The 24,890-nt window shown below is 40.6% G+C and overlaps 2 protein-coding genes across 4 annotated transcripts in view; one reads left to right on the top strand and one right to left on the bottom strand.

Annotated features, from left to right (window-relative positions):
- The window catches only part of LOC6586273 (loricrin), a 104,292-nt gene that overhangs the window by 49,658 nt on the left and 29,744 nt on the right, over nt 1–24,890 (bottom strand). For all 3 annotated transcript variants that reach the window (XM_044011023.1, XM_044011009.1, XM_044011087.1), the window contains exon 2: nt 22,586–22,650. The gene's annotated coding sequence lies outside the window, so the exon portion shown is untranslated. The remainder of the gene's footprint in view (nt 1–22,585; nt 22,651–24,890) is intronic.
- On the top strand, nt 5,586–6,737 carry LOC6586269. The gene has a single exon (XM_002011855.4). It carries the CDS (start codon nt 5,681–5,683, stop codon nt 6,491–6,493), a length of 813 nt encoding a protein of 270 aa, XP_002011891.1. The 5' UTR covers nt 5,586–5,680; the 3' UTR covers nt 6,494–6,737.

The raw sequence follows: 24,890 nt of genomic DNA, 5'->3' as shown, positions 1-24,890 counted from the left end.
CAGCGATTTAGTAGCTAAGTTTAGCCTAATACTTTTAAAAATATGGTTTTCCCTGATTTGCCACGCCCCTACTGGGCGCAGACACCTCATTTTTAGTCAGGTTTTAGAACGAGCTAATTGCAAAATTCGAATGCTTACGCTCCAAAAATGTGAAATTTACTGGGAATTTTTCGATATGCCACGCCCCTAAAGAGGCGTCAAAATTATTTTTGGGTCATCGATATAGGAGTTTAGTAGTAATTCAATTATCCAAATTCCAAAGCTTCTGGCTCTTATACTTTAAGAGATATAAACTTTTGCGGTTTGCCACGCCCCTGTGGGCGGACATATATCCGACAAAGCTTTTTGGTCTTGGGTGGTCAGCCCAAGTATATATACATGTCTCTAGCATCAATAGTGTCCAAAATATAGCAGAATTTAAGAAATCACTATATCTTCAGGTCCGATTTGCCACGCCCCTAATGGGCGTAGACATATAATCTTTATAGAATCACAACATGAGCCTTCGTGCGAAATTTCAGCTACAACGCTTTAAAACTCTAGGAGATACAGCTTTATCCGATTTGCCACGCCCCCAATGGGCGAAGATATATCCGCAATATCTCGTAATCTTGGGTGGTCGATGCGGATCTACCTTACGAATTTCAACTTTCTAGCTCTTCTACTAATATGATTTCTGGTTATCGGAAATTGAATTTTCCGATTTGCCATGCGTCTAGTAGGCGGATCGGGAAAATTTCAACACTTTATAAGTCGGAGATATACACAAGTATGTGATCCAAATTTCTCTCCAGTCTCCAACTTCAATAGTGCCGAAATCAACTGCGTTCATACGGACAGACGGACGGACGGTCAGCAAGACGGACATTGCACAAAACCAATATACTAATTCACTTTCGTGAAGGAGTATAAACACACACACATACATACAATTCAATACGAAGTCTGTCTACATTCTTGCGTTTTAGCACTAACTAATTTGGCCCATAAATCGACTCAGCCTGTCGCCCTGATCAAGAATATATACTGTATGGGATCTGCCACGCCTCCTTCTGTTTGTTACATACTTATTCTCATTATTTCCCTCCTTGTCATAATATCAATAGTTATCGATTATTAAAGTTTTCAGATTGAAACTTTTGAGCCTTGGGTCAACTTGATTGCAATGTTCGAACATGCTTTCACTAATACTTAGATAGTGTCTGTGTCTGATTTCGCAAAATTTAATTGAGCGATTGGGCAATTGCTCAATTTGCTTATTCGGAATTTATTCAATTTGCAACAATTGCATTTGGCATATGTCTGACATGGCCCAAAATGCCTTTGGCATAAATTGCATTTGCATTTAAATGCATTTTGCATTTGCAAGCACACACCCACACACACACGCATGTATATACATGGATAGAGATAGAGAGATAAAAAGAGGGAGAGGACATACTAGCCAAAGCAATTTATCAGGTGTATAAACTATATCAAATAAATGAGTTAAACATTATGTTATCAAATTAAGTGCGCACGCCCACATAAAACATGCATGCATATCTCTATCCCATGTGTGTGTGTGAGGTGGGCGTGCCATGTGGGTGAGTGTTGCTCGTGTTTGTTTGCTGTCAGCATAAATTTCACTCAACATTTGATGTGACAACAATAAAGTCAGTCGGTCAGTCGTCCGCCGACGCTGACAATCTCAAGTTCGCATTCAAATTACAGCCAAAGGCCAGCAAATCGTCGACGTACCGTTTGCCCGTGCCACATGCCGCATGCCACATGCCAACGCATGCCGTATGCCACACGCTGCATGCCTGGGCGCAACTCCAACAATTTACAGTACGCCGCGTCCGTCCGCTACGAGTGCAGTTCAAATGCTAATCGCCGCTCATGACATTCATTGTCTGCGAAACAATTGAAATCAGCCACCGGGCTCAAATCACAATGAATTGTATTAGCTCCACCCGCCCCCAAACCCAAGCGCAACTGCCAGTTGCCAACTGCCAGCTGAGGCAGTTGACGGTAGTGGGTAGCAGCTTAAGAGCTTTGGGTTAATGTTTGGCAACAAATTTCCAGGCCACACATTAGAGCCAAGCTGACTCTCGGAACTCTACAGATAAGCTCGTGCCACAAAGAGTATATTATGATTTCGAAGGACCCCTTTATCCCTGGCCAACGTCAACAGACATAGTCATTACAGCCTTATCCTGCGAGAGGTATTTCTTCAGATTTGCACCTGGTGAAGTCAGATCTCTTTATTATATTACTAGCCAGCAGCAGAGATGAGGAAAAACACACATGAATCGAAAGTTTTCAATTGCACGTGCAGCCAATAGAATAAGCTAGGTATACCCATTTAACAATATATTCACTATGGGAGCTATCTTATTTATGCACATTGCCTTGAGCATATGCTACAACTAATATGCTCCTCGCGCACTGAACAGGGAATATGAAGTAAGACTGAAATTTATTTGTCATTTTCATTAGGGGTTTGCTCTGATCGCTTCATCACTTCAGCGGTCACGATTTTGGAACTTTGCATTCCCCGAATACGCTTAGCTTTATGTCCTCGAGCCAGGCAATATATTAGAGCGACTCTACGATAACCGCAACTCATTTGTATGGAGTGCGAGTGTTTATGTGTATATGTGTGTGTGTTCACATGTGATACATAAATGTTCATTATTTGTGCTGCATGTCCGTCTGTCTGTATTTGCTTGGCGTGCGTGTCTGTGTATTCCCGCAACAGTTGAGTAATGTCCGCCAGTTGCTTTCCCAATGCTTTGCTCTCCTGCCAACTACCACCACGAACTAGCAAGTACCCTTGACAACCCTAACTAACCTTAACCATTTTTAACAAGTAAGAAAGCTGTAGTCGAGACTGCCCGACTACGAGATCCCCCGAGCCCTTCGAGCAACTGATATTTAAATAATTATTCACACATTCACACACACAGCCATACGCACGCACGCATAAACACGCATTGGCTGTAGTGGTGGCTTACTATGGGAAACTAATTGCTTAATAACTTTTCTTTTGGATGTACTTTTTTCATGAAACTTTCAGATTATGATTATAACAGGGATATGCATGCATTTGCCAAAGCACAAGTCTCTAGTATTTTAAATACGCCTTTGAAGGTGAGAGGGTGAATATAAAGGTGGGGGGTAAATTTTAACAAAATTGTATAAAATGCATATAAGTATACATATACAATTTGGAGACTCTAGCTTTAAAGATGTAGGAGATATGATTTTAAAACGGATTTTCGATAAGGTTTTTTATCGTAAGGAAAAAAACGGGTTGAGTTATCGATTTTTGGTGATAAACTCAATATCCGCGCTATATATACGGACATTTAAAAAAATTGAAGTCTCTAGCTCTTATATCTTCTGAAATCGGCGCGTCCATACATACGGACAGACGGACGGACAGACGGACAGGGCCAAATCGATTCAGCTCGTCACAGTGATCAAGAATATATATACTTTGTGGGGTCTGCCACGTCTCCTTCTGCCTGTTACATACATTTCAACAAAACCATTATACCCTGATTTCCCATTTTCAATGGGTTCAGGTTATAAAAATATATACTATACAAATATCTTTGATATGAGTATTAGCTAAGGTAGGCAAAACTGAATGACTTTGTCAGTGCAAGCTATTTCAAGTTAACAAACCCAAATCAAATTCTTCAAAATGTAAAAATCTAATCTCTAAAGTATATTGAATTAAACTATTAATAATAACAATTTGCATCTCGTTAAATAAATGAGAGCATGGGCAAGAGGACATATTTTATATGATTCCTTTGCTGAATTCTCTGGCTATCCAGAATTAAGAGTATATTTAATTCGTGCATGCTTGCAACTGATAGGAGGAGGCTGGAAGGAGGTGGCTGATTCCACGAACACATTTATATTTCGCCATGATCTACAGGATCGGATGGGGCGCTCTGCTGTGGCGATACCCGACTATATGTATATATACATCTTTAGTCAAATATATTTGTCTGAATACAAATATATATTTTTCTGGTCTGTTTTATTATTTTGTGTTCCGAATATCAGATTGCGTCATTATGTCCAACTGCTGAGCGCAGCAAATTAGCATGCAAGCACAAACATGTGTTGCTGTCACTCGAACGTCTCGCAATATATGTGCTCTCAACCTATCAGTGTGTGCGTGTGTGTGTGGGGAGTGTGTCACATTAAATGATACGCAACACTTGACACTAAAATGGAGCAAAGGTAACGACATAAGAAAACTGAAACCTAACCAAAAGTTCCGCCAGCCAAACGCACACACGCACACACTCGACCAAAAAATACAATGTCAGGGCGAAGAAGTGGATGAGGTGGGGAGAGGGAGGAAAAAGTTGAAATGGCTAGGCGGCCAACTCAAGCAACGTACTAAAGTAGGCAACAAAATTTCTTTAGAAATTTATGTATGTGCTTTATTAATGAGTCGTTAGCTGTAAGTTGTTGTTGTTGTTGTTGTTGTTGTTGTATTTGTTGCTATTGCGGTATTTGTTGTTGTTGTGCTGTTGCTGCTGCCTAAGTTGATGTTAAGGCTGCAGTTGACGACGATGGGGCTGGGCCGCAGGAAAATCAATAGAACGGCAGCTGCCGCCGCAAAGTATGCAATGAAATTGGGCAAATGAATTTAAATGATGCCGCCACGCGTATACGCAATGTGGCAGAGCGTACAACGCAGTCAACTGTGAAATGCGAAGCAGAAGCAGGAGTAGGAGCCGGAGCAAGAGCAGAAGCAGGAGCCGGAGTCGGAGTCGGAGCCGGAGCCGGAGCAGAAGGCACTAGCTGGTGGGTAGCTCTGTTTGTAAAATGTTAGAGGTCTTTCCAAATACACACGCAAATATGAGCGCAAGGAACGAACATATGCAAATATGCTAGTCTGTCAGAAAAAATCTAAGAAAGCAAACGGAAGTTTATTTGAAGTCGCCTAACAGCGTGGAGGAGGTGGAGAGCTGGAGGAACGATGGAATGGGGAATGGGGAGGGTGGGAATGTGGAATGGGCACAGAATTGAGCATAGGGAGTGAAGTGGCAGTCAAGTGCAAGCAGCAACATCAGAAGATGGCAGCAAAGGCAAAAGTAAAACAAACAAGCATACAAAGCAAAGGTCCTGACAAACAACAGGAAGACAAAATCAAGCAGCAGCTGGCTAAAGCAAAAAATCTATACATACATATATATATAGTTTATCCAAAGGGTAAGAGGTCCACCGGCCGAGCAGTTGTTGTAACATTTGAACTTGTAACCTCACCAATTCAAAAGGTGAAAGGAAGCGGATGAGTGAATCCAGAAGGGCTGTTCAGCTGCTGAGCTGCTTGGCTGCTTGGCTGCTTGGCTGCTTGGCTCTTGGCTCTTGGCTGCTTGGCTCTTGGCTGCTTGGTTGCTTGGTTGCTTGGCTGATGGGCAGTGACAACGGCGTATGCCAAAACGTGTTCAAGTTCATATGCCAAGACAGTCAGTCAGTGAGCCAGCCAGCCAGCCAGCCAGCCAGTCCAGTCGGTCCAGTCATTGGCCTCGACAGGAAGTGGCAGCGAGATGATTGTAGCAGTAGGCTGCCTGTCAGCGTCATTTGAGACGTTTGAACGAAGTCGACTTGTTTGATTCAGAGAGAAAAATAACCAAAATTTTGGAGTACAATTAAAACGAACAACATGGCAAATACAAAGCTAAAATCAATTCAAGTTAAACAGCGCGCCGAACTGACAGACAGACCCAAGAGCAAGACCAAGACAAAGATCAAGACAAAGACCAAGACCAAAGGCAAGATGATCCGATCGAAAGTCTCGTTCAAGGCAGCCGACATAAAACAAACCAAGTCCAAAGTAAACTCAAAGCTTCGACCGCAGACGCTCAATTTGAAGCTCAAGCGACGATCTCTGTTGATGCGCAAAGCAATGCAGCCACTGCTTCCGCCTCAGGGTAAGTCCAAGCAAAAGGCCAAAGTGGGCGTGGGGAAGCGCAAGCAGCCCAAGGAACCGTCCTCGACCAACGCGACAATTGTGATTGTTAAGAATTCAGAGCACCGCACCAATCAGCTGTTAAGCTCTGCACAGAAGCGCCGGCCAAGTAGCGCCAATAACCAGCATCTGCCGAAACAGAAAACAAGTCATCAGAAGCCGACTCGCATATCGGCTGGAGCTGATGGCGGCTACAATAAGGGGCAACAGAGCAAAGTGCCCAGGCGACAGCCGATTCTGGTGCCGCCGCCGCAGAGTCTACTGCCCCACCTGGGCAGCGGCGTTCAGAAGGAAGCATATGGCGCCTTTGGCTATAAGGGCGCCCCGCCCCCGAGGCCGATTCAGAAGAACGAGGAGCTTGTAGTACCGCTAAGCAGTCGATTGCCCATCATTGACTTCATTTCCACTGATGAATTTGAGCGGTTACGCAGCTTCAAGATGAAGCACAAGAAGCGATTCCCTGTCGATGGCAAGCCCAACGATAAGCTAAAGCCAAAGAACTTTTAGCGATGCGGATCGTCGAAGTTGCCGGACATCAGTTGTTAATGCTTTATGCGACTCTATGTAAATTCTGTGTACCGCGGTAAAATTTTTAGTCTCTAGTTTTAAAATACAAAGTCAGCCAAAAGTTAACTATCACATATCTACAATCGCCTGTTGATTCCACAACAACTCTACCAGCCAATGTTTGTCCAATGCAAAACACCGAGTAGTCAACATGAAAGAAAATTAAAATTAATGTAAAAATGTGCATCTTGTCGAGAAATTCAAATCAGTTGTCATATTTCTAATGGTGAGCGATGCCAACTTGCGAGTGGCGAGTGGCGAGTGGAGAGTTGATAACGAATAGAGATTAGGGAGGAGCAAGAAGCGAGTAGCTAGAGAGAACGATCAGCAAGTTGCGTGTAGTGAGATGCGAGTAAAGTGTAGCGAGCAGCTAGACGGAACAATTAGCAATCAGGAAGGAGCGAGCAGCGAGTAGTGAGTAGAATGAAACAGAAAAGGAATGGGCATATAGGGAACACGATAACAAAAGAGAAACCAGCCAACAGGTTGCGAGAAAGGAGAGAAGTAAGTATCGTCTTGGAGGAAATATAGCGAGTAACGAACAATGACTAAACAAAAGTTAGTAATCATAAAATATATACATAAAATATAGGACTACCCGAAATATCTATATAACTATCTGTCCCTGAAAAAAGAAAAAACCAAATTTATTAGAGTCTGTAGTTAATCACAATTCTAATCCAATACGCTGTTCTAATGAATAGTGTAAAAGTAGTAATCAGTGAGTAATAGTGAGTGATTAATAGTCAGGGATCAGTGTCCCACATCGAATAGCCAGCAATAAGTCAGTCTTATTATAAAACCAGATATATGAAATGAGGTAGGTAGGCGATAAATAATACATAGCTAAGGACCAGCTAGCTGTTCCCAGAGATATTAGAGATAATACTCGCTTACTTACTTATTTATTTCCTGATCTTGTCTCACATATTAAAATGATGAAGCACTGAATGAGCCATATAGAATGAGAGTGAGAGACAAAGAGAGCGAGAGACAGAGAGATAGAGAGACAAAGCTAAGAAGTAGAGTTAAGTCAAGGAATGAAAATGTGGTAATAGGAAGGCAAAATGGAGCAACAGAACTTTTGCGCAAATTATCTGCGTCGCGTTTATTTCGCGCAAACAAATCGCAAAAGTTTTGCAGACGTCGAGCGTTGAGCCGTCGACCCCACGACTTTAGTCGCACTGGAACGGAACTTAACGGAACGGAATGGCTCCTGCCTGATCTGGTAGTGGCCCCGACAGCTGCCGTGACATGGCCCTGGCCTCGCTGTCCTACCCTGGCCTCGCCTGTCCTGCCCTGGCCTACCCTGGCCTAATGCGATGTGGTGTGTTTAAAACTTTTGCCGCTTGCCGGGACAAAAGTTTTGGCTGCAAAATCGCAGCTTGGCGCACGGGCATCTTGCAGCAATTTACGGCTTTCCTTTCGGCCTGGCTAACAACTTCAAATGCAGATGGAAATGGAGACGAATACGTTGGAGCTGGAGTTAGAGCTGGAGCTGGAGTTGGAGTTGTAGATGGCGATGGCAATAGAGACGCTGGCAATTGAAGCAACGCGCCAAGGAATGCGGTTTGTATTTGTTGTTTTGGCTCAAGAGAATTTTTTAAGCTTGTTTTCATTTTCTCTGCTGTTGAAGAATTTGCATTTTGGGGTAACTTAGCAACGACGATGGGGACGACGACGACTGCGGCTTTTAACCGCAAACCAAACGGAAATTGAGATTCATTTAATTCATTGTGCGCCCGACAAGGGGCAACGGGTTAAATGTTCGGCGACGACGCTGCGTTGACAGCATTCGGGCCATAGCATAATCAGCAGCAGGGCCACCAACAACACCACCACCACCACCACCACCAGCACCAGCAGGAGCCGATGCCAGGGCTAGTACCAACGTCAGCAACATTTAAATGGCTGCGGCTCTCGACAACGGCAACGCCGTGCTAATATTTATGCTCCAAGTCTTATAATCGAGTGGCAGCGGCAATGGCGGACAGCCAGTGGAACGACCAAGAGCACTTCTTGCCTAGAAATGCTTTGATTGCCTTCAAGTTGGCCACAGAAGATGCCCGCCAGAGGGCAAGGGAGCAACATAGGATGCATTGGAGAAAGGGGCAGGAAAGCTGGAGAGAAGAAGAAAGTACGATTGTAAGAGCAGTCGAAGCCTGACTGAAATAGCATTGGACCGCAAACTTCAGCAATAAAGTTCAGTAGATGAAAACCCTCATCAGTGGGCAAGAGTTTGGATGCCATCCAATCTCATTACCCGTTATAGCCTGTTGAAAGTTACGCTAATGGGGCGGGATATATACATATGTACGTACGTAAATATATGTATGTCTCATGGTATAGGCGCGAGCTGTAGTTGATTAAATTGCTTCGGATTAGTTGGCTGAGCTCAGGTGAACTTAGTCCAGGCTGAAGAGCTGAGATTTTCCCTCTGAGATTTCCCTAAACACTTTAAGGTTTAACAAGTAACTAAACAATCATACGAGCTATAGCTAGAATATATTACTATTCCAAACTATGAAATGCTATCTCAAGGTGTCAGTTCCATTTAACGTTTTGCCTTAGAGCCGAATTATTAATATGGATTATGGATATATGCAGCTATTGGCCAGGTCGCTGAGCTTGAACAATTGTGATCATCCATAACTTTTGTTTTTTTGCTCTGTTTTGCAACACTAGATGGTGCAAACGACATTACGTATGCACCATATTCTGTCTGCTACCTAATCATAAAACATTACAAACTCGCTCGGATATCCAATGTGACTCAGAGAGACGCATGGAAAGCTCGTTGGCCAGTCTTACATAATGGAGTGTAGGAAGTGAAGTGAGCATGTTGGGTATACGTCATATTGCGTATATGTTAAACGAATGCTATCAAACAGCATGGAAAATTCGTATGTTTGTTTCATATAGCTTTCGTTGTCAATTTGAAACACCAGTTTGCTGCTGGTTTCTGGCCACCTCTCGCCTGGCTGAGCAATGCCGATGATGAGCGTGTGCCGTGGCTAGCAATGGTCCCATTCGCAGAGCATTCCCAATGGCCATTGGCTGTTAGCTGTTGGCTTCTGGCTGCACATTTAAGCTACGTGGTGTGCAAATTTGGTTTTCGCACGATTTCATTTCGAGTCTTGCATAAATTAAGCATCCGACAATTCTCAAATTTTTGTGGGCGCCGTTGCTGACTGAAACCAATTGCCAGTGCCGAGGCGATGAATCCGTTTAGACCCGTGTATGTGTGAATGTGTATAAAAACGTGGCCAACGGGATTTGTGAGTGGCCAATTGGCAAATAGGAGGAAACTTAATTATGCATGCAATGGCAAATAGCTGAGACATGCTCCTGCCAAGGGTGTAGAAGTAGCAGTTGGAGACTAGATGTAACTAAATATATGTATGGGTATGTGTGTGTGTGTGTGTGTGTGTCTGTGTCTGTGTCTGTCTGTCGGTTTCTGTAGAACCAGTTTTACCCAATTGATGTACCAATTATGCAGCACAAGTGACACTCGTGCGTGCGTGTCTGTGTGTGTGTGTGTGTGTCGGTGTCGCAATTTGACCTGCTTATTGAACGCAATTACCTGGCACAGTTTCATGCATGCAGAACGATGCCAACGTAACGCAGCGCAGAATCGTGTCAAAGTTCACGGGAAAACAATTTTCCCTTTGCTACCTCAAGCTACCTCAGTCCCTGGCAAGGACTGACTATGGCAATCGCAGGACTTTTGTTAATTAGGCACAGCTGCATCTGGCCAATTGACCCACTTTATTCGCCCAGATCAACTTGTTTCCTTTGCCCAAAAAACTATGATATTAAAAAACTAATAGAAAACTTGCCACCAATACGAAATCGAAAGGCAGAGAGCCCAAAAAACACAAAAAAACCAAAAAGTCAAAAAAAAAGTAAAAAAAAAAAAAAAAAGACAAACATAATCAAGCCAAATGAAACAGAACAAAAAATCACATGCCCAAAAGTTAACCTCGACCCAGTGTGCTGCGGCTATAACTTTATTGTGTTTGTATACACATACGTATGGAGTGTGTATCGTTGTGCTTATTGGTGTGTGTGCATATGATAGTTTTTGGGTCTGAGCTCGTGGGTTATCGCTATCGCAATTCCTATCCATTTCATTTACCGCAGGACAAATTTTTATTGCCGCCTGCGCTGACCCAAGCCACAGCAACAACAGCAGCTATAACAACAAAATGACATTGTTTTTAACAAATACACTCATACACGAACATACACACACATACACATACACTGTGTTGACTGTATATATACATAAAATTGCCGGAAAGTTGTTGCAATTGTCCTCATTTTCTTTCATTTAAGGACAATTTTTATTGTTGTTGCTCACACTGCCGGGCCTTGACAGCGCCTGCCCCAACCCGGGGCCACACATATATATATATACATACATAAATATATATACGTACATATATATATATATAAATGAAAATAGCAACAACAAGAGAGCGAGTAGAACAACCTTTAGAACAAGCCCACTTCTTGCCCGCCCCTCATGTCCAATGTGACAGTCGTCAAGTGCATTGTGCACTTTGCCAAAAACAATTTCCATACTGCCCTCAGTCAAGGGCACTTCACGAGTGTCTGAATGAGCTCCAGAGTGTATGAGTGTTTATGTGAATGCCTATAGCTCTATTCAACTCGGTGTGTGTGTGTGTGTGTGTGTGTGTGTGTATGTGTGAGTGCGTATGTCTGTATGCCACGAGTCAAAAGCATGTTTAATTATGTTGACATTGTTACTGAACAATTCATGAATGTAAAATAATTGCATTCCAGTTGCGGTCTAATTGGAAATTCATTTCGGCACGCTAAGCGCCCATACATATATCCAAGTATTCAAAGATATTCATATGTTAACCATATACAATATACATATACATATATTGTATATATTTTATTATATATACATAATTAATAAATGACTTTCATTTTTCGATGGATTTAACGTCCATCCAAATCAAGTCTGATTGGAGAATTCTTCTTGATTCACAGTAGAATAATTGACTGACTGAGTGAGACACAGCATATTGCAGGCAGTTCAATTGACGAACTGATGAAAAGCAAATTTAGATTGGGGTATATCAATCAAATTTCTGACGCTTTCTCTGTATGCATATACAAAATATACTCCACCATTTGTATCAAACAACTTTTTAAATTCTAATAAAATTCTGCCTGGCTTTTCGTCTGGATGCATCATTTTCAGAATCCTTAGAAGTAATATCGAGTTTTTCGCAGGACTCCATTACAAAAGCACATCAGAATTAATTCACCTGACCTTTCGAGTGTCAATATTATCCACGAAAAACTTTATTGAGCTTCAGTCATTGAAATGCCTTTTAAAATGCGCATATTGATTTTACTACAATTAAATCTATATATATAAAACAAAGTCATGTTATGTGTTACAACACTTATACCTCGAGATCTGCTGGACCAATTTTCATGGCTTTTGATTTTTTGTATTTGTCTCCGTCCCCCGACTAAAAAATGAACAAATACTTGAAAAACGCGTTGTTTTCCATAAAGGTTCCTTAATTTCGGAGCTGTCAAATTTTCATTGAGAATTTACCCAGTAGGTTTGATAACAGTGACAGTTTTTGGTCCTGCTCTCATGTTATACAATTGCTCATGCACATTTGATCAGGCGGTACGAAATTCGCCGGGTCACCTAGTTTAATATATGTTGTTCAATTTGGGGCCAGAGCTCTCAAGTTTTATATTTAGTTTAATTTTAGTTTTATACACTTTTCCGAAATTTCCCAAAGTTTGTATGCCTTGAACCCAATGAAAATGGAAAACCAGGTATCAGGCGTGAAGTTTAAGTAACAGGCAGAAGGAGCCGTGGCAGACCCCATAAAGTCGATGCAATCCGTATGAATGCTGACATCATATTTGTTCGATAAACATCGATTCCGATCTGGTTTCTTGTTACTTGTCGTTTTGAAATAAGAAAAAACTAAGAAGCTGGCCGTAAAATCGTTGCAAATATATACCTAAGTAGACAGGTAAACTCTAACCCTGACCCTCAGTGATACATATTTTTCACGCAATGGATGAATATTGAAAAAGAGAAGCCCATTTAAGAGCTTCAGTTCATTTTTTTACATTGTATATACATATATAAATAAGTAAGTGCCGTATTTGGGTTATGTTGGGCTAACGTCAAGCTGCCCAGTGAGTGGCTCGGTGGGCAAGTCAATATGTGCCTAAAATGTTTGGCTCAACACCTCAATACGTCTTAAGCCAGAAAGCCGACACAATCTACGACTAGACAGGCAGGTGAACGTGAGCGCAATCATTGCCCGGCTTGGGATTTCGATTCGAAATGGATTTGGGAGTGCGATTCGTTTGTTCAGGAATACACATATATATATATCGCAAATATATATATATAGTTGCAATTGTCGGCAGCCAAGACGATGGCCAATCGGCTGGCTTTAAACTAACCACGATTTGTATGCAGCTGTCTAAGCTGTTGCTGCAAGTCGCCGCCGTCTCTGTCTAGGCCAAATAGAAACCGCAGGGCAAAAGACAAACCCAAACACGAACATATGGGGCGAGTGTCTGCACGCGCTGCGGCTACAATAACTGTGAAAATATTTTTTCAAGAATCGGCAAACAATTCCAAAGACAGAGCCAGCAGTGCCACTGGCATCAGCGGCACCAATGGCACCAATGGCACCAATGGCACCAAAGGCACCGATGGCAGCCGTGGCAGCAGTGAAAGCAGTGGAAGCAGCGGCAACAATAACAACAACAAAACGTTGTTTTCCGCTTAAGCGCATCGTTAAGATTGCACTGACTTCCATGCAGCAACTCGTGCGCCCAGCCGTCTGCCGTCTGCCGTCCGCCATGCGCCGGCCCCCCAGTTGGCCAACTCTTAGGGCCAAGGCAGCGGCAAACCGGGCAAACTCCGCCGCTGCTCTGTGTTTGTTTGTCTTGTATTTTGCCGCATACAATTTTTGCTGAAAGAACAGCGGACACAGGCAGCACGAGTGAAAATGAGACAAGCATAGCAAGTGCACGTTTGTCGCATACCCTATGCATTGAAAGATTGAAGAATATGTCAATTACTTTGAATAATCATACTATTGTAAGCACAATGTAGATTAACTAACTTAATATCTATTAAGAATAAGATCGATTGATTATATACATAGGTCTACATTTATGGGTATATATATACATATATATATATATTTAAGAAACTCAAATAAAGACACACAGAATGAGATCTCTTTTACATACATAGACGTCCGCATTTACAGGGTATGCATGGCAAACCTCAGTCGTGGCTGCATTGTTGAGAGTGCAACAACGAAGCACTGATGCCAGGCGGCTAAACAGCCAAAGGCAACACAGGGACAACACAACAAACTGGCAAAACAATAAAAAAAAATCAAAATAAAAAAAACAAGAAAAAACACACACACACACACACACATCTAAAAGCACAGAAGAGAACAGGAATGTGCACATGCTCCGGTGCTTGAAGTGCGCTATTTTGCACCTATGAGGATTGTGTGTCTCTCGCAAATGCAAAACATGAAAATCCATTCGAAATCAGTCAACGCGCCAAGGCTTTCATTCAGTTAGAAGGCCTGCCAGACAGTAAACAACAGAAGGCCGCGAGACGCTGGGGCAGCAGCTGCGAGGGGGGAGATGGGGCAGCTGCCTGACTGCCTGGCTGCTGCCCGGGCTGTGGCTTCATTTGCGCAGTGAGCTGAGCGCCGAAAAGCGGGCAATAGAAAATATTACAACGGCAGCAACTGTGAATGTGTATGTGTATGTGTGTGTTCAAGTGAAGCTTGAAGCGGAAGTGCGGCTTGATTTACTCAACTCGTTTGCTCGCTCGTTTATTTCCGACTGCACATATTTTGCTGCAGTTGCCATTCCCTGTTTCTTTCTCACTCTTTTTTTTCGTGTTCGTTTTGGTTTTCGTTTTTTTACTTCATCCTTTCCATCCCAATGGCATCGGCGGCTCTTCCTGTTGCTGTTCCCTTAAATATTTATTAGCCTTAAAACCAAAATACTTTTTCAGGAACTGCAAGTTAAAGACTTAAGCTGATCCGATCTATGCGGTCTGGGCCCAAACCAAATGGTCCGGAAATCAAAATGACGCGTTGGGCCCAAACGCAAAAAAAAAAACAAAAAAAAAAAAAAAAACCAAAAAGGCTTGGCCGTGTTTATTAAAGCATTTCTTACGCATCATTTGTTGCTCTGTTCTTGGCCCAGTCCCAGTCCCAGTCCCATGCCGAGTCCCAGTCCGTGCGCGCAATCTAATCTGGCAAAAAGTACAAACAGGACATGGCATGCAGGACACGAATGCAAATCAACTTGGACCTAGTCGTTTTTGCCCAGCTCTCGCTTTGGGCCAAACATAATGAAAACGCATCTGCAACTTTGCCTCAAATGAAACTTGTCTGATGCCATTTACAAATTCCTCTTGTAATTTTCCATGTGCCGTTTGCCATTTGCCCGTTGCCCATTGCTCGTTGCCCGTTGCCCGTTGCAATTCCATTTCAAATTGAAGACCAAATCTGATGCCAACAAAAAGCCCCTCCACGATTGACCCCAGATATAAATCTCTAACACAAGACAAAACATTGATAAACGAAACGGGAGCAAATGAAAATTACAGCAGACTCCACTTGCACTCATCTGCATTAATACATACTGAGGTCACTTTAGACACAATGATGGCTCAAATATTATTTTAATTACAGCTAATAACATCTTGCTATGTGTTCATTAAAATAGTTGTCTTGCACTGCACTAAATTTAAACCAAATGAAGGTTTGCAAATAAAATTATATTCACTTTTAGCTTAGAGGAATTCTCTCTCTCACTCCCTCTCTGTCTTATCTCTCTCTCTCTCTCTCTCTCTATGACAGATTACGATCTCTCTCTCTCTCTCTCCTATTTTATCTCACGCTTTCTCTATATCTCTATCAATGCATACATAAAATCATTTAAAAACCTATAAGTTGCTCTTTGTGAACAATTTTGTTTGGAAGTATATAATAAGTATATGTCCAAAAGCCATCCAATCTGAATTAAAAGACTTCGAACTGCCTCAAATTTTAGCTACAATTAGTCATTGGCGTATGAGAAATATAGTTGAAAATAATTTGCTAGCCGTGAGTGTGTATGTCTCGCTGTATGTGTGTGCACGCACTTGTGTCTCTGTTCTAGTGGAAGCTAGCAGAATGGTAACTTGGTTTTATTTTCCAAAACGGGCCACAAAACTTAAATCCAATTATTTCCATGGAGGCAACATTATGGCTTCTTGTAAATTGAAAAATATTTCGGAGTATTACATCATTTTTATACCCTGAACCCATAGAAACTGGGAAATCAGGGTATAATGGTTTTGTTGAAATGTATGTAACAGGCAGAAGGAGGCGTGGCGGACCCTATAAAGTATATATATTCTTGATCAGGGTGACGAGCTGAGTCGATTTAGCTCTCTCCTTCTGTCCGTCCGTCTGTCCGTCTGTTCGTATGTTTGAACGCGTTGATCTCAGAAGATATAAGGCTAGAGACTTTTCCTACGTCCGTGTATACATACCACGCGCATATCGAGTTTTGCTTCAAATATCGATGACTTGTCCCGTTATTTTGTTATCGATTAAAAACATTATCGAAAGCCAGTAATAAATTTATATCTTCTAAATCTTTAAAGCTAGAGTCACCCAATTTTTAATGGAGATATATATGTACTTTATGGAATTTCGGTTTCTGTCACAATTTACCCCCTCCCCCACATATTTGTAAGAGCCGTATTTAAAATACTAGAGACTTGTGCTGTGGCAAATACATGCATATCCTTGTTATAATCATAATCTGAAAGTTTTATGAAAAAAGTACATCCAAATGAAAAGTTATTAAGCAATTAGGTTCCCATAGTAAGCCACCACTGCAGCCAATGTATGTTTATATGTGTGTGCGTATGACTGTGTGTGTGTGCATGTGCAAATAATTATTGAAATATCAGTTGCTCGCTTGACAGGTTCAGGGAATCTTGTAGTCGAGCAGTCTCGACTACAGCTTTCTTACTTGTTCTTACCATAGTTTTTCTTCTGCATTTAAAATTCCGTTTCCTAAAGAAGTTTGAATATGTACATAAACTCAAAAAATAATAAGAAATGCAAATATTTATCTTTTCATTCTATTAGTATTACATCTTTATATACATATATCTTACATTACAAATTGAGAAATCATAATAATAGTTCAAGATTATTTTCCCTAAACATTTTGCTATATTTTAGGCATCATTTTGCAGCAGCTTTTCAGCTTGAGGCAGTACGTTAATAAATAAATTATTAAGTTAATCATGCTCAATTTCTATTAGTGGATCAAAGTTTGCTCTTGAAGCCTGAGCCAGCCTGCTCACGTGCTGAGACGGAAATTTTCAGGAGTCGATGAGCACGTAATGGATTTAGAGTAAATCTTTTGGGTATCGCCAAAGCAATCGGACATCGATCAGGGCAACTAAATGAAATAAACGCCCGATGCTTCATTGAGGATTTGCTGTTGCTCCCAGCTCATCCGCAAAATCGTTGAACAACTAAAGAACTAAAGAAGAAATCAAATAAATCGACAAACTAATTGTTCAACGAAACAGCGAAGAAGACTGGACGGACACACGGACACACACACACATTCACTCAATGTGCTGGGTCAATGGACTGCACGAAGCAGGCTTGAGTGTGGCCGAGAGAGAAAGAAGCGAACAAAGAGAAGTGAGAAGTGAGAAGCGAGAGGCGAATAGCTGAATGCTAAAACAAAGAAACAACTGTAAAAGTAGAGAAGGCAAAAACAAGTCTATAAGCCCTTTCTCTCCCTTTCTCTTCTGTCTCTCTCCAAACACATATCCACACCGTGTGGAGGGAAGGAAGGCATAAAAGTCAAAGGCATCTAAAGCGGCCTTTGCCGTCGTTTTCATTTCCAATTCGTTGCTTGCACACTGAATCAAACATTTAGCCAGCATTGCCAGACTCGACAAAGACGTCACCGCTCGAGTGTTAGACATTTATTTCTCTTAGCCCTCCCCCAAATTCGTTTTTTGTTTTGTTTTTTTTTTTTTTTTTTTAGGTTTGTTCTGTTTGTATAATTAGCAGCATTTCGGTGACTCGTAAACCCAATGGATACACTCAGCTGCGTTCTTGTGGCATATTCTTGGCCATAAATTGCTGTTTTTATGTGCTTAAATGGCAGCACTTACAGAACTTTAGCCCCGAAGCAATCGCCCACAAAAATAGGCAACAGTTTTAATTATTATTTACCCTCTACGAAGCATTGCTAAAGTCTTTCTCCTCTATATAATAAGGGGCAAATTACTTGGGTCATTATCAATATGATAAAAGTTCTTATATTAAATCATTTCACAGACTTATACTAACTACATGAACTACGGCAGGCTGGGCGACATTTCGATGTCTTTGAGCCAGTTATTTCAGTCAGACTTGACAAGGTCTACATTAGTTAACAACTTAGAGCAGTCATATCGATATATATAAATATTTTTACATTAAATTAGTCATTTTATAGGGTATTATTGGATTGATATGCCGCATTATATACCATTTGTTTTCGACGTGTTTTGCGAATCGGCAAACGCTTCAATTAAATTTGATTTGTCCTCACCACATGCCCTAAAGCACACACCCATACACACACACATTGTGACATGCATGGGCAATTTGATAAGCTCAATTGTCGCTGCTTGCCGTTCGGCCCCCTTTTGCCCCCATCTGGCCATCACCCATCATTAGTTTTGTACTTTGTGCGCTTTTTGCTCGACGCTAGCCGCAAATTTACTGCATGACCATAGTTACGTGTGTGTCTCTCTCTCTCTCTCTCTCTCTCCCTCTGTCTCTCTCTCTCTCTCTCTCTCTCTCTTTCTATCTCTCTGTATGTGTGCGCGCGTGGGTGGGTGTGTCTGTGTATGTATAAACGGTTTGATAACCAAAAGCAGCCGCACATCGACAGCTCAGCTGGGCTCCAATTTGGACTCAAAGTGCGGCTGGACTTCCACCTTCTGTGTCCCGAACTGGTCCATTGCCTGGAAATGTCATTTTCACATCATTTGCTGATGTGGCAAATGTGTGCGAGACGCGCGCTCGTTCAACTGTAAGTGTGTGCGTGTGTGTGTTTATGTATGGATGGGTGTGTGTTTGGCTGAGTGTGTGTCTCGTAATAGAACTCAAATTCACTTCATTTCATCGCTCGATGTAAACCAAAGCCAAAGAAAGATCTAGTCGAGACTGCTCGACTACGAGATCCCCTGTATCCCCTGATTTTAACAAAAATCGAAGTTGTATAAAATGCATATAAGTAAACATTAAAGATTTTGACTCTAGCTCCAAAGATGTAGGAGATATAATTTTATAGCAGATTTTTGATAAGGTTTTTTATCGATAAAAAAAGAACGGGATGAGTTATCGATTTTTAGTGATAAACTCGATATCCGCGCTGTAAATACGGACATTTAAAAAAAAGAGTCTCTAGCTCTTATATCTCCTGAATTCGACGCGTTCATACATACGGACAGACGGACGGATAGACAGACGGACAAATCGACTCAGCTCGTCACCCTGATCAAGAATATATATACTTTATGGGGTCCGCCACGCCTCCTTCTGCCTGTTACATACTTTTCACAAAACCATTATACCCTGATTTCCTATTTTCAATGGGTTCAGGGTATAAAAACGATGTGAATATCGTCGTGGCTGGTGTGTGTTTGGCAATTGGGCAGCTGCTGTCCCCTTGCAGTCAGTCTCCGCTTTGGTCATTTCCGTTGTGAAATTTGGTACTGAAATCTGGCAGCTGCAGCACCTTCTCTCACACACATGAAGCGACCATCATAATGTCATTGAGTTGAGTTGAACCTGAGATTCCGCCTCGTCTGCATTTAGACCAACTCCAACTCAATAAAAGCTACTTGTGTGTACTTAGTGTGTGTTTGAGTGTGTCTGAGCTTAGCCCTCGTAAGCCTCGTCCTCCATTTCGTCCAGTATTTTCAGCTAGAAATGAAAGCTGAAGTGCGAACATCCGTATCAAAATACAACTGAGCTCAGCTCTTTCATATTCAGCTGCTTTAATGATGCTATTTCATTACACACTTTGATTTTTACTTATTATTGACTTCACTATTCACATTATTAGAAGTGTGCAATATTAAAAAATATCTCTCTCTCTCTCTCTCTCTCTCTCTCTCTCTCTCTCTCTCTCTCTCTCTCTCTCTCTCTCTCTCATTAATCATCGTATGGATTATATTACATTTTAAGACTTTGTGAATATATTAATAATTTAAGTCCAAAAACGACTTATGATAAATGTTTTCTCCTTCTGCCTCGTGCTACGTACTTTCCGTACATAAATTACAATTTTTTTTTCTTGACAAATATTGTTATTATGCAATTTTGTGCCTATTAAAAGCTCCCTCACACCTGCTTTTAGAAATAACCTATAAATGTTGTTAACAGTAAACATTCAGCTCTTAACTCAGATTGCTTGGGCTGTAAGTTTTATTGTGAGCTTAATTTGATTAATAGAAATAGTTTCATCACTAAGCTCAGCCTGTTAGTCAATCACTCAGTATATCAATTAACCCGCTTCCTATTATTATTGAGAAATATAGATTTATATACAATACTATATATATATTTTACACTATCAGCCAGTCAGTCGAACCATCAGTCAGCCAATCCAAGTTTTCCTTATACGGATATCATTGACTGTTCGTCTCTAGGAGGGCAGACTACACACGGTCAGTCAGTCAATCGAACGAGAATCGAACGCCTTCATTATAAAAATATGATTTCATTGGCTCTTTCATCAATTGGAACAAATTTCGTTGTTTGATCGCAGTTGCGGTCACACACACGCGCATGCATGCACATGCACAAGTTATTGCAAATCATTTAATATTTGGACTTTTGCTGATTTCGCGATTTTCATTTGGTCATGCGAATCATTAAAAAAATCATTTACTTTAACGTTTGCGTTCGCTTTTTGTTTGCTGAACTATATGTCACTGTATTTGGCATTCGCTTCTTTCTGATCTGGTCTGCTCTGCTCCGTTTTCCTATGCTTCTTGCAGCTGTTTCCCTTTATCGTACGCGTCATCGTTTTTTGCATTTGAAGCACACGCTTTTTCTTCCCATCTTTTTTCATTTCGCTCTACTTTTCAACTTCTTTTTCCTTTTTTTTTTTTTTTTTTTTTTTTTTAATGCATTTTTCGGTGCTTCCGTCAACGGCTACTGAAGCCCCCTGGCGGCCCCTGCTCAGGGGTGAGGGCTGGGGGCTCAGGGCTGTAGAGAGGCTGTCGTTATTGCTGATGGATATTTGGTCGTTATTGTGACTATACACCAACCTCCAGCTCTCATCCCTCTACTCTCAAACTCTCAATTCTCCGTTCTCAGCCCTCTTTGCCCTACTCCATCCGCTTCTCCGTTTTTCTTTTGCTGCAGTTGTTGCTTTTCTTGACGCTGTACTTAAAAAATCATTTCTTACGCTGACACAGCGCTTAAATGGTTTCTCCCTCTTAGTTGTTGTTGCAATTGTTGTTTTCTTTTATTTTTTTCCTCTTTCTTGCCGTTGCTCTCCTTTATTGTTAAACTTTTTCAAGCATTGCGTAAAATTCTTTCTTAGACTTTCGTTCATTTGCTTAATTTATCCACTCCAACGCTTCGTTTGCTCGTCCCAATCCCTTTTTAATTTGGCAGCTTTTATTAATTCTTTTATTGTCATTCATTATTCGTTGCCTTAATTAACTGCTCACTATGCAATTCCCTTGATTAGCAAATCACTCTGTCTCCCACTGAAGTTTTCTCTCTTTTAATGTCTTACTTAAGGTTCGCTGATTGAATCTCCCTTTTCGTATTTGAGACTTCTTACCATCGCCCACTCCTTTAAATTCAACTTGAATTGATTTTGCCTTTGTGGAACTTCTACATTTAGATTCCATAAGTTTGACCACTAAAACTTCTCTGTTGCTGTCCTGCCTTTGCTATCTACTTTTTGCTGCCATCACATATTCTTCTTCAATTTTCCTCAAGCATTTCTAAGGACAATGCGAGTACACGAGAGAAAAAAACATGTATGAAGGCTCCAGTCGAGATTGCTCGACTGGGAGATACCCTGAACCCTCTAAGCTGATATTCTACTCATTCTGAAAATTGAACTCATAACTTGCAAGCCCCGCCTACTGCTAGCTGCTAACATTATGCCAACTTTGCCATTCTCTCTCTCTTTCTCTTCCTCTCTAACTCTCTCTCTCTCTCTCTCCCTCTCTTCCATACTCCTTCCTCTATCACTCTCGCTCTTGACCAGTGTCGCTGTGTCAGAATATTAATCTTGGCCAAGTTAAAAGCAAAACACTTGCGCCCACTGCGTTATATTGTTCTTCTTGGCACTGCTGCTGCTGTTGTTTTTGTTACTGTTGCTATTGTTGGCCGCAGCTGCCAAGAGTGCGACAAAAGTCCAAGTCCAAGTCTTCGTCTTAGTCGAAGTGCCCACTGGCGCCTGTCAACGGCCACCAAATGGCAGCCGACTTCAACAGCTCGACGCAAAAAAAAAAATAAAAAAAATGAAAAAAAAGAATGAAAGAAAGAAAGCAACTAAAGCATAATCACAGGCATCGTTGGCTGCTGTTGTGTCCTCTACCTCTACCTCTACCTTTCCAGCTACCTATCAGCGATCCCCTCCACTCCATCTAGCGCCTTCCCTTTCTTGTAGTGGTCGCCGCTGTCTTAGCATTTAAGTGGACCGGCATTAAGCTATTAGCATAATTTTGGTGCATTATCATTACAACTCCCAAGTAGCAAAAACACAATTTCTATACGGACATAAGAGATGCCAAAAGCGAGTAAGAAAATAAAAGCAACAGCAACAACAAAAGTAAGCCCCAAATGATTCCATTTATCATTGGCATATTTGTTGTTGCCGCATTTCTTTTTTTTCGCATCAAAAATTCACTCTTACCCGAAAAAAGCGAACTTCAAAAGCTTCAGGCGTTGGCAACCAGGTAAGAGAATAACTGCACTCACCTGCAATGAGATTGAAAAAATAAGAAACGTTGAAAATGTAAAAATGCGGAAACTCATGCCCTTTGAAGATGACAAATGGAAGCCCATTAATATTAGATGCATAAAATATTAAATTATATCGTGTATTCGTCACATAACTGGCTGCCAAACTAATGGAACAAAAGTATTCCACGAAGAATCAGCACATAAACTATTCAATTGCATTTTAAATAAATAAAATATTTGTCCTGCGGCTACATACATAGTACAACCAACCATATATAGTGCTACTAAAGCAAATAACCTTTTATAACTGGCGGATAAGAATGAAATATGCAATTCATATAAACAGACTGTTATACCCTAAGCCTGTTAAAAATGGGAAATTAGGGTATAATGGTTTTCCTAAAATATATGTAACAGACAGAAGTAGGCTTGACAGACCCCATAAAATATAGGTATTTTTGATCAGACGACGAACTGAACTATATGATTGAGATATCGAGATTGTTTCCAAAAATCGATAACTACTCCCGTTTTTTGTTACCGTTTAAAGGACTATATATCTTACATCTTTAGAGCTAGACTCTCCAAATATAAAATATAGAGTCGTATTTATTTTATAGAATTTAGACTTTTTCATTTTTTCCCATCAGCTTTGTAAAAAGGTGTGCTTTGGAAAATACACACATTTCTATATTATTAAACTGATCTGAAGGTATTAAGAATCGATATACTGAAGAATGTATCAAACAATTAATTTCCTATAGGGGAAGCCCACACTACAGCCTCATTCGTGTTTATGAGTGAGTGCGTATTCGTGCTTGTATGCATGAGTGCATCTGATGCTTCTTATATAAGCAGAAAAGAAATGCAGAATAATTGAAATATAAATTCCTCCAAAGCACATTGCGCCAGCGAGCCGATTTTTCGACGAAAATTCAAATTTTTTATGGAAAGTAAAACTATTTTAATTAAAAAACTTGAATAGTATATACTTTGAATAAGATGAATCCAAATATTTTAATTGTTTTGATGCATCCGTGAAATTTTGGCAGCTCTTCAAAGTCAGCTGTTTGATTACATGCATGCAAAACTAAAAAGTGCGGTATATTTTCTATTTATTTGCGGGCGTGACAAAATTATTGTGGCTTTAGCTATTTTCACTAAAATTATTGAAAAGAAAGCAAAGGGTATGTAGAATTTTGTGTTAAAAAAGATTTTGTTCATGTTTGTTAATGTGTTTTTTGTTTTGTGTGTGTTTATTTGAGCTGTCCAAAAGTAGAAAAAAAGCTAACCTGCTAACTCATCTATTGTGGATTATAACTAATTTTGCCAAGTTGGGCCAAAAAGTAATTATATGTCATTATAGCGCCAAGTGTATATATACTAATGTAAAAAAAATTTGTTTGCTTCATTTTGCTCCGATTTGTATAAATCCCAAATATTGTAGCTGTGATTGAATTCGTACCAAATTCAAGAACCTAGCTTTAAAACTTTAATTTTCGTGCAAAGGTTTGGCGAATCTCTTATTCGAGCAGCCTCGTCTTATTAGTTTGGAAAATGACATTATATACATATATAAATATAGACACTTAGTAGTAGTAATAGCAGGAGTATTACTAGCCAGTACATTTTTGAGTTACGGAATAGATGGTCTTTCAGCATTATTTGATATAAATCAGATTTACATATTTATACAAAACATTTTACACTTATTCAATTTTTGCAAGCAACTAAGAACAAAGCTTTGGAAGAGTAGAGTTTCTTTGAGGATTTGTCGACAAATCAAAATCAAAATCGATACTATTCAAATCTCAGTTACGATAATCAGCCTGGATAGGTAAATTGTATTTTAAACAAGACGCTTATCCTGCTGGTAAATTTCTAACAACAGCTTGTTCTGTTGTGCTTTTGACTCTTTTGAAAACATAAATTTAATTTCATAATTGAATTGGATTTCATTTCGTTTCGAGCTTTGATGTCAGCTAGGTTTGCGTTGGAATTGGAGTGGAGTGGAGTGGGTTTATTTGTGTTGGTGCTTGGACAATTTAGGTCTTATTTTAGCCAGCCACGCTGAAAATATTTATAAATCTCATCTCTTCTCTGTGCGAATTGTTTTTTTTTTTTTTTTTTTTTGGTACTCGCTGCCCCGTTCGCGAAATGTCATTAAATTTGTAATTTTTGAAATGGAAGCCAAAGGCAATTGCAATTGCAATTCTTGTTGTTCTTTTTTTTTCAATCTCTGACTCGCTTTGTTT

Source organism: Drosophila mojavensis, unplaced genomic scaffold, assembly GCF_018153725.1.
Source record: "Drosophila mojavensis isolate 15081-1352.22 unplaced genomic scaffold, ASM1815372v1 contig_136, whole genome shotgun sequence".
Classification (NCBI taxonomy): Eukaryota; Metazoa; Arthropoda; class Insecta; order Diptera; family Drosophilidae; genus Drosophila; species Drosophila mojavensis.
This window is presented reverse-complemented; position numbering and strand designations above follow the sequence as displayed.

What these genes read in the sequence shown, in the direction of transcription:
- LOC6586269 (XM_002011855.4), top strand. Translation starts at nt 5,681, where the DNA reads ATGGCAAATACAAAGCTAAAATCAATTCAAGTTAAACAGCGCGCCGAA.